Source organism: Setaria viridis, chromosome 6 (genome assembly GCF_005286985.2).
Source record: "Setaria viridis chromosome 6, Setaria_viridis_v4.0, whole genome shotgun sequence".
Classification (NCBI taxonomy): domain Eukaryota; kingdom Viridiplantae; phylum Streptophyta; class Magnoliopsida; order Poales; family Poaceae; genus Setaria; species Setaria viridis.
Window position 1 is genome coordinate 7,841,126 of NC_048268.2, and position 11,111 is coordinate 7,852,236.

An 11,111-nucleotide genomic window follows, 5' to 3' on the forward strand; every position below is an offset into this window, starting at 1 on the left:
TAGACCTGTAAAAGCTAGCAGCGGTAGGACCCTCTGCTTTGTACCTTGAGGAATCTGCTCGCATCTCCCCATCCAGCCAATTAGCGATCATGTTATGACATGTTATGAAAAATCTATCTGACTCCTATGGGTACATGCGTCTTTTTTCTCTTCACTAACTTCATCTCGGGAACCTATAATCGCAAGCATTTCCGGACAGAGGGAGTAAAAGTTTCTAAAAAATGATATTCATCATCTGTGTTTACAATCAACTATTTTGCAATCTAACATGTTTGTATCTTTTTGTCAAATGTATGAATCAGGATTAAGCAATATTGCACCAAATTTAATATAGATGCATGTACCGATCTATACGTTGCATTGCGGCGGTGTGGATGCCTCCTTACGCGTGGCTTTTCATGCATGCTCCAAGCTCCCTCCTTGTTTCCTGAGCCGTGCTAAGTGCGAAGGGCTCCATTGTCTGGCTCACATTCACATGATCTATCCAAATGCACACTACGGATGCAGAGAATACCTTTCGGTCTCTGTTGTTGACTATTCCCGAGCTTGCTTGCTTGCTTCTCCTCCCAAATCCCCGTTGATTTACCTTGTCTAGTGCGTAACCACGTGCTTGCCCGCCGCGCTAATTAGCAATTCTCCAAATATACATGAGGGGCATGTACCCCTCTTATTCCTATTGTATAACTCCAAAGTTTCCATAAAGAGAAATGCTATTGCTTGATATCATTTGTGTTATGTTTAGTCTGTTCATGATGATCTAACCACTCTCATCTTCACTACGAAGTAGTCTGAACCAGCATTAAGCATCATTGTCCTCGCATTCAGGGGCTGGGCACCTATATTTGTATCCCTTTTACAATAGAAATAATACATCAGATTCTTAACCATTGGACTAATTACTTTAATTGTTTCAATGCTCAGGGGCTACTCCATATGGAGTGCGTCTTGCACGCCCTTCATGTGCTTCCCTTCAATCTACAGAATGCCAGACATCCCAGGCTCGGCAGTCGCATAGCCATGCGTATTTGATCACACGCCTGTGGAAGCTTTAATTTTTCTTCCTTTTTTGAGCACTACGCAGCCTCTCCATCACTATGACGACACCGCACCTTCAACCCAAGTTCATTACAAGCTTCGTTGCGCATCCGTCAGGTTCCTGTTCGACTCCACATCGCTCGGGGGCTTGAGGGATAAGGGTATCCACGGGTCCCCAACGATCAAGATACTAGTCGGCCCTGGCAAGTGGCCACCCGACCGTGCCATGTGGGTCAAGGCATGAAGACGCGTGGAGCACAAGCCAGAAGGTCGAGCAAATCAATTCAGCCTGGATAACACGGGATACTTGTTGTAAACCAACTCAGATTGCTTTCCATGTAACAACCAATTAGGATTAGATCCTATCCGATTATAACCCTAGGTCGTCAGCCTATATAAGGCAGCTAGGGACGCCCCTCGAGGGCAGATCGACTTTTCGCATCCCATACCAGCAGTATAATCCACCAGAACATAGGACGTAGGTATTACCCTCCGGAAGCCCAAATGTCTAAATCCTGTGCTCCTATGTTACCATTCGAATTATTGATCTCACGATCTCCCCCACCTACAAATCTACCACCCGCAGGCCTACCAGCGTGAACAAGTGCTACTACGTAACTTCTTCGTCAAGAGAGTTGCGTAGCCACCTGACCATGTAACCGGGCCCACTGTCAGCCAGAGTGCAAAACGAACACCGGCTAATTGGCTGGCGTGCGACCTCCAATGAGGTTACTCAAACTTGTATAGATATAGGCAGGGCAGATCACCATTGCCACACTGAATATCAGTATGACGAGGTCACGCAGGAAATATCAGTAGCATGAAGTAACACAGATCAACAAACAGTGAGGTAGACAATTTCTACTGCTAAATTTTAAGGGATCATCCAACATGTAAACAAATCCAACACAAGAATTAATAAGGACGCCTAAGGCACGCCGCTAGCACACAAACTTTAACTACACACACTCCTCTCTCTCGGACAAAGGTGTTACAAAACCGTAGGGTAGGGTACAACTAGTGTCGCGCAGCTACAGCGAATGCAGTTAGACTCTCCTGCCTGATTATAGCCCAATTAAACTGCCTGATATAGCCCAATTAAACCTAGTGCGAGATCTGCAGGCACACCTTTTACAAGTCAGGAACGAATGAACCCATCTATCTTCCACCGCGATGTCAGCAGAGAACTCCACTCCCGGTCAGTGTGCAACTCTGGCTGGACGTTTCAGGTTCAGGATCCAGAGGCGGTCGTCTTCTGATCGCCTGACGGCGTCCTGGACGCCTCGGGTGTGGGCTGGGCGGGGGACGCCCAGCTCTGGTCTGCTCCGTACGCTGAGGTCACGACGTTCACTGTTCTCTGATGGGCCGCGGAGCTGTGCTGCCCTTGCTCGCCGCTGTGGGTGTCCACGCTTGAGATTGGAATGGCGGGAGGGGTCTGGGGGAGGGTGGGTGCCGGGTCCACCCGCGGCTTCTTGTTCTTCTGCTCCAGCTGATAGCTTGGCAGGAAGCTCCCCACGACAATCTGGCAAGGCAAACAAACTGTCAGTCGAAACTTGCAGAGGCGGAACATCTGATGACCTCATCACAGGCAAATGTTAATCAGACTGTATTTGGAAGGACGGAACAGAATAATTCAGGACCTTGACCAAGCACGGCATGCAGTTCAATTGTAGAATTGAGCTTATAGGCATTCAGATCTCGAATAGGGCAAGCAAGCGCATACCTGAACAGGGCTTGCTGCCACCAGGAGCCCGGCAACTCCACCACCGACGACACGACCGTCTGGGCTGGCGAGAGACACACTCATCCCACCAGATCGACTTCGTGTTCCACTATTTTCGGTTGGCATGAAGGACCCAGATAAAGACAGCAACTCAAAGCGTCCCTACAGTCAAAAATAGGGCGTCAGATGGGGTTAAGCAGGACCGCTCAGAATCATTTGTATCCACACAGCCATATGAAACCATTCCCACAGGAAGCCATGAAGGATGTACACGAGTTCTGTGTCGCTAACCTCATAAGTCAATGTGCCACCAGAAGAATCAGGCTGACGGAGTGTAACATTTGATATCACGCCATTGGCAGAGAGAATACATATAGCCCGTGGTCCTTGTTGTGAAAATGATATAACCTTCATTGTCACATCCTGAACCAACAGGGAAAATACACATCACTATTTCACACAAAGATACAGAGCGCTTTAAGAAAAACATTAGTATAGCTGTAGGTTTGAGAGGAGTACAGGCACAGTGATCAACAAGGGAAAAATAAAGACACATTCATTTCAATCTTTGTCGACTATGATGATGACAAATAAGATCAGTTCACCTCTCCTTATCTAATTGAATAAATGGAAAATGACACTAAAATAAGAACATTCTGCGATCATGATTTGCTTTGCTGAACCACGTAAAAACAGAGCATACAAAATCCAATGTGTCCTTATGTGCAGCATAACATTTGATCTATGCGCTCATCAGCCATCAATTCTGTAGTTATTATATAAACTAAAGTGTGTAAACATACATAAAACAATGCAGGTGATTACAACAGAATTTGAAGAGCAGCTCCATTATAACTAATGATTCATAAAAATTGATATTTCAGGATAGCATGAATGATGAAGCCACACATACTGCCCCATCAGAACTCAGAAATACACAAGTGAAAAAACACCAAGTGAAGTCAGAAACAGCCAGTTGCACACATCAAAGGTAACATCTAGATCCATACCTCACCAGGGGCGACAGTAATTATATGTGGAGTGAAATTTGCACCAGCAGAACAAGCCACCATGTCACCTGCCAACAAAATGGTGGAGTTAATAAACTGGCAGCAAATCGTAACGAACCAAACTGAAAGATCAACGCGGAACTACCAAATGAAAGGACTGCCAAGTGCCAATGTGCTAGATAAGATATTTACACTACTATGACAGTGATTCCCCCCATTAGTAAACCAAGTTTTCACACCATCATGAGAAAGATGAAATTATGAAGCTACACCACTACATCATCAATATGATCCTCTGACTACCAGTGTCTGCAAATATTTATTCACCATTCATGTTCAGCCCAACTATTCTAACTTTCACTGCAGTGTTCTAATACTGCATGCATTCACCGACTGCCTTGAAAAACAGATGTCTGCACAGCATCCATGGCCATCACGCTCAGCACGGTGACACGAGAGATGGATGACGAAAAGCACCACGGTTGAACCTAAAAAGGAGGATCCATGGCCACCCTATTTTGTTCCAGAATTCTAGACCACCAGCACAGAACCACCGTGGCACCCCCACGACGGCTGAACCCCACCACAGAACACCAAGAAGCCTTGGGAGCAACCAACAAATTGGGGTCGGATTCAGGCAGGATATGCCTCCATCCTGGCCCCCACTTTGCTCCCCGGCCAAGCTACGAATCTTGGAACACACCAACCAGCCGCCTAAGCATGAGTCCCTGACCATCAGAACTATCTGATCATGCAGCACGAGATGCGCAGAGCGGAGGAGACAAGAAATAGAGAAATATTCGGATAAGAGAGGGACAGACACAGACAGTGTCATGACAAGGAGTTAGCGGTGACGCCGCCAGCCAATTACTACTCGTGCCATTGGCCCCCTCCCCCGCCGCCGCCCAGCCATTCTCTAATCCAGTAATTCCTCAAGAGAAAAGCGAGAGAAAAATCTAACTTTTTTCTCTGGAACAGTGTGTGGATTAACCCAAAAAAATCACAGATTTTTGGATTTCGATTAATCTAGAAAAAATTGGGGAGAAAGATGCGAGCATGAGTGAGTAGACTGGTACCGATCGAGTCGAAGTGGAAGCCGAACGGCTGGTGGTGGTGGTGGAGCTGGTGATGCTGGTGCTGTTTGCCCGCCGCCGCCGCCGCGGCGAAGTCGAGGGGCCGGCCCCTCCCGCGCTTCATAGCGGCGCCGACCGCGGAGGCGGGCGTGTACTGCCCCGCCGCCACGGCCGCCGCCATGGGCGCCGACGCCGAGATCGGCGTGGCGTTGAGCGGCCGGATCAGGCTCCCGTCCGGCCCGTACTTGCGCGGCCTCCCGCGCTTCTTCGGCACCTTCATCGCCACCGGGCCCAGCGCAAGCGCGCCGCCCACTCCCGCCGCCGCCGGCCCCGCAGCCGGCGGTGGTGGCCCCGTGGCAGGAGGCGACACCAACACGCCGCTCGAGCTACCCTTCTCCACCGCCGCTGACGGCGCCGGCGACTGGAAGCTCACCGTCGCCTCCGGTGCCGCCGTAACTACTGGCGCCGCCGCTGCCGCTGCCGCCATAGGCGCAGGCGACGGCGCGGCACTCGGTTCCCCCGACTTGGCCTCCATGCACGCAGACGCAGCACCCCACACGCGTCGACCTCCTCTTAGCCCTAAGCTTCCCGCCACGAGCACTCGTCATTGGAGCTCACACACGCTAGCCGCCCCATCTCCTCCCCTAGTCCCCTCCTCCTCCTCCTTAACACCCCCCGTCAAAAAAACAAATTTTCCCACCAAAAATCCCCCCAAAAATAAACCCAAAATCCCCAAATATTCCTCCGAAAAATCCCCGCTCCACCGAATAAATCCCCCAAACCCACAGCGGCAGCAAGCGACGACGACCGAAGCGGAGGTCGCGAGGCGAGGAGGGGAAGCAAAAGGGGGCGACGGAAATGGGGGCGAAATAAAAAGCCAAAACTAAAAGCAAAAAAGGCGGGGGGGTGGCGAGGCGAGGAGGAGGCCGCCGCGGGGGAGGGGAGGGGGCGGAAGCGAATTACGGAATTAAAAAAGGAAATAAATTAGATTATCGGGGGAATATAAAACTAATATAATCCCCCGTCCCGCGCGCGGCCGTAAAGAAATGGGGGCCGAAATTGTCGCGGTTTAAGCGCGGCGGGCCGTGGGGCCCACACGCGGGGAGGGTTTTTAATGCGGCGATCGAAAAATGCCCGTTGCTTGGCGCCGCGGGGGGTGGGGAGGAAGGGGCAAAACCGGAAGCGGGAGAGGCTTTGGCTTCACGCGGTTAATTAAGTGCTGTTAAGGCAGGTGGGGTGGGGGGTTTGGGCGCGGGTTTGGGGTGGATTCACGGCTCTGCCACTGGGGGGGTGGCGGGGGAGGTGGTTGACCGGTCGCCGGCTTGTCGCATGCGGGAGATGGCCGCGTGCTGCGAGTCAAGCGTGTCAAAGGGAACAGTGACACGTAGGACAGGGGTACTGTGGGGGTGGATTGGATGGACGATCTTGGTCCTTGTGGAATGTGGAAACAGCTCGGATCCAACAGAAAACGAAAAAAGAAATTCAACGAGTAGTCTTCGTGTGAAATGAGACCAGTGCCATCTTCTGTTTTCGCAAAGCTTTTTTTTTCATTTTTTTTTTGTTTTGGCCATCCAGAGCTTATTTTTCCTTGTGGACCAGTTTCAGTTGTCGACATCCATAGCTAAGTACCTTGAGTGGGCATTTTATGCTTGTAATTTCGGTTTATTAGAATTTGATTAGGGGCTTCAGCAGAATTTCATAGAAAAGGGAGCTAATTTTGGAATAAGAATGTGCTAATTGACAAATAGATTGCTACAAGAACAACATAAACATTTCCCCGCTCCAAAATTTCCACCTTGGGGGATGTGAAATAGAAAACAAAGAATTAATATTACCACTTGCCAGCTTGGGTCCCGGCTCCTTTTCTTTTTAATTCAAGGACCAGCCTTTTGTGTGAAATGAAACTGGTGTCCTCTTGTGTTTTGGGCATAGCTTTTTCGGTGTGATTTGGCCGATCAAGACTTACCTTTTTTCCCAGGGCCAATTCCACTAGCTTGTTGAAACCCATAAATATTACACACAGCCCAACCATTATCTATCACAAAATTTATTGTTTACAGCTAAAATAACCAAATCATACATAGAAAAAACCTCATTTTTGTCTCCACAAAAAACTTTTAAATTTCAATCTGACCAACAATCGTCCATAAGAATAGCATAGAGCAGGTAGTTGGTGGTGTTGCTGGAACTTGTTTTCCCCCACTCAAACGAATATTTTCCTTTATTAAAATGCTTCATGATGAGGTTACATATTTAATACTCCCTCCGTTCCAAATTATAGATCGTTTTGACTTTATTAGATTCATAGACTTTGTTATGCACTTAGATATACCCTATGTTTAGATACATAATAATATCTATGTATCTAGAAAAGTCAAAACGACCTATAATTTGGAACGGAGGGAGTACTTTGTTACTTTTTCCGTTCCTAAATACCACTATATTTGAATCATCAAATTATTAGAGCCCCCTCCCACCAAAAAAGTATAGCTAAATAATAGGATACGTCAGCTCATTTATTTGTTCGGAGAAATATGTCTTTTTGACTGTATATTCGAAAAAAAGAATCCACATTGTACTCTCTGACGAATATTTCCATTTTCGATCGATATGTAATAATAAAAAGAAGGTTCATGTGCCACAACTTGATGGGTTAGGCACAAATTCAATATGAACGGAATATGCATGGTAGCTGGAACTACCGGCTTTTTCAATCTTTTTCTTCTTGACACAATTAGAAACCAAACACATCCATCCTAGCTTCCGTCCAATCTCCGAACATATACAAGTCAAAACCACGGAAAATAAAATACAAGACAAGCGCCAAACTTCTCACTTACAAAGAAGACAATTAATCACAAACTGCACCATCTAAAAACAAAGCTAGTTACAATGAATAAGTTGCCATCCTTATCTCTCACCAAATAGGCACCCATATACTAACAAGTAACAATACACACGCACAAAAAGAATGCAGAAAACTATGCTGCAATCTAAAAGTTAGGTCAATCTCCATGTACAGTTATCAAGATTGAGAATTAGATAACTGTGCATGTTGAGTGCTGTGGGGATGAAACTCCTCTCACATATGATGAAACTTCTCCATCTATCTTCTTGTAAATACCTTGTCAAGTTAGCAAAATTGGTGATGTGGTATGAAAATTAATGCTCATAAAATTTTTCATGAAACTTCCACTGAAACTGAACTTAGGAGAGTAGGGCGCGAGGAAACCAACGGCAACAGCGGATGGTTTCTCTAGCTATTTTTCTACCGTGAGTATGAGCTGGAGTGGAGTGGCTTTATGTTTCTTTTTTGCGTTGGAACGTGTCCATGTAAAGCTAAGCAGCGGCGCACTGCACATGCTCTCCGTGCATGGAAGCATGCATCGGATACTTATGAGTGCACGTATACCGGTATACGGATTGGATTGGATTGAGATGGCCTACGCCGGCCAGCTTCCTGCAGCCTGCATGCATGTGTACGGAGGCCGGCCAGTGCGAGGCGGCGTAGCTTTTACTACGCCCTTTTTACTTCACCCCTAACTCCCAACTTTGGCACTATGCAAAAAGAAGATTCCCCATCACATCAAACTTGCAGTACATGCATGGAGTACTAAATGTAGACGAAATTAAAAACTAATTGCACAGTTTTGTTGTACTTTGTGAGACGAATATTTTAAGCCTAATTAGTCAATGTTTGGACAATAATTCACAAATACAAACGAAACGCTACAGTGTTGCTACAGGAATTTGGGTTGCCCAAAGTTGGGCAAACTACGTAGCAGAACTGCTGGACCGCGGAGTCGGTGGTCAAAAGATTCAGACAGCCCCATGATTGAGATCACTTCACAGTTCACACACCATGAGAGAGTCTGTGTGCATGGAAAGGTCAACGGTGTTACTTAGGTGTCCCTATGTGTGAGGGTGAGTGTGTCCAAACGGAACGGGAGCCTGTTGGGCGGTCAACGTTAATGCAGAGCTTGTCCTGACACTGCCGCTGAATGCTGATCCTGTCCCTGTCCCTGTCCCGGCAGAGATGGCGGGGATTGATCGCTTGGACTCCAGCGCCGCCGGCAGCATGCGGCACGGGTCCAAAGGCGCCGGCGGCCGGCCGCCTTGTGCGACCACCACGCAAAGCACGCGGGCCCACGCTGTCAGTGTCGCGAAAATGGGGTAGGGCTTCCTGCAGCTGACAACCGGGCCCTCTCTGAAAACATTCTGGTCTGGTCTGGTCTGTATACCTTTGCTTTCCACAGATTCTCCAGTACGGAACGGAGGCGTTGATCGCTCGTATCGTATGCCTGAATCTTGATCGTCCTTGCTAAGAGGTGTAACAGTCTGGCAGGAAGACGACGATCGATCGAGCCACATGTCAGCGTAGTCCTACGTGGCTTGCTCCTGATGCATGCGTTCAGCGTTCGTACGGATGTCGTCTACTCAAACTGTCGGAAGTCCTCTTTCAAAAAAACAAAAAAAAACTGTCGGAAGTCGCCGGCACCCGGCAGAGAACCCTGGTGTGTCTGCCCGGAAAGGGGATGGTCCAAAAGCCACATTTCTTTCATTTTATCTTCTTCATCATTTTGATTTAGGCTATAGTACTAATTATGATTATTTGGCTCTTGATCGATTTGGTCGGGCAAGCTAATGGCTATAGCTCTGGATTGATCATGTTGAAATTTGAGTGCATTTCTTTAAAAAATAAGAAATTTGAGTGCATTACAAGGGAGCCACCGAAGGCGGAAAGTAGAGAGCAGTTGGGATTAAACAAGAACAAAGTGCCGGGAAAACAATTTACTACTGCTACTTTGTAATCTTAATTCAACAGCCACATTGATTATATATGCACACTGACACTCACATAAGCGTACATTCAGAAAAGGCCATCCACGGACAGCTCATCGACCTTCAACAATATTTCGCTTCCTACTTTTTTTTGCGGCAAGATAATCTATCAAGCCTTTCATTTTCTTCCAAGACAAGTATGCGAAAGGAGCGAGTTTATTAATCCTGAAAAAAACAAAATATTTCGTAGGGATTAGGATGGAAGCATTTATAATGATGAAACGGATGGTGGCAATCAAGCACAGCACACTGAGGAGTCAATGCCCAACAGTGGATGAAAGCCTAGCAACACATAAGATAATGGGATTAGTTGATTAAGACAGACCTAATGACAAGCTTTACTCCAACCTAGCCCCCCTCTAATCCATCTACCATCTATCTAATAAACAACTGGTAAAAAAAGAGAGAAAAAAAAGGAGAGATGAATGCATGAGGAGGAGGTATGATCATGGGCACTCCACCACCGGCCACCTGTGTGTATGCAGTGTTTACCTGTGGGAGGACAAGCAAACACACACAACACAAGCAATGCAAGCAAAACCTAAAAAGCAAAGCTATGAGGCATGCATGTTGTTGTACTTAAAGGATGTGATGGGCATGCAAGTGGATATGTTATTCACTTTATCATCACAGTTAGGAAAATGGGGAAAGTGATTGTAGTTAAGCACCACTACCACATACTTAGTCATCACAAGTTTAGGTGAAATGCTCCCTAGCTAACTGAGGGGACCCTCCATCAGGAAGCCAACAAGTGGCAACACGCACAAGCAGCTTTTGCCATAGATGCTAGCTCAACAAGGCAACAAGGGGCCAAGCCCATCAGCTATTTTGTTGGCTTGCACATACAATACAAGCTTCAAAGCTGAGCTGGGATGTGCACGCGTGTGGATCGGATAAGGGAAAACAAGTATAACCGTCCCTCTTTTATGCTTTTGAGTTCGATGCAAGGCAGCGTGATCCAAATTAAAGATGATCTATCACGTCTCTCTGTTAAAGTGTTAGATTAAGTATGCTATCAATGTTAATTTCATTTACAACCCCATATTGGCAACTTAGACACAGGCTGATATGAGGTAGCTAGGGTTCACTTGGTCAGTTCAATTATGCTTTATTTTGCAGGATTGTTAGTGGAGTGGCAGGCACATGCATGCCTACAGCTAGCTGTTGGAAAAGGTTATTAGAAGCGTGTTTAATTATCTACAGGAGCAAGCAACGGACATATTCTTGAGGCCAGTGATTAGACGCTTGCACTGCATGCAAAGCAAGAAGCAGAGCATCGCTAATGCCAAAAATTAAGCTCGCATGCAGCACTAGCTGGTGAGTGACAGTAGTGGTGGTGAGCTTCGTTCCACATGCGCTCGCTGTGGTCCAGGCCACTTGATTATTACTCCCAGTACTGATTAACTAAGCACCCAGCCAGCGTGATTA

General features: G+C 47.0%; 1 protein-coding gene across 1 annotated transcript; it reads right to left on the reverse strand.

Moving 5' to 3' along the window:
* Positions 1-1,881: 1,881 nt before the first annotated feature.
* LOC117862241 (AT-hook motif nuclear-localized protein 7) lies at positions 1,882-5,785 on the reverse strand. The gene is made up of 5 exons (XM_034745777.2): positions 4,845-5,785; positions 3,769-3,836; positions 3,050-3,181; positions 2,759-2,920; positions 1,882-2,557 (listed from the first exon to the last, which is right to left on the reverse strand). Exons 1-5 carry the CDS (start codon positions 5,374-5,376, stop codon positions 2,267-2,269), a joined length of 1,185 nt encoding a protein of 394 aa, XP_034601668.1. The 5' UTR covers positions 5,377-5,785; the 3' UTR covers positions 1,882-2,266.
* Between the last annotated feature and the right edge of the window lie 5,326 nt (positions 5,786-11,111).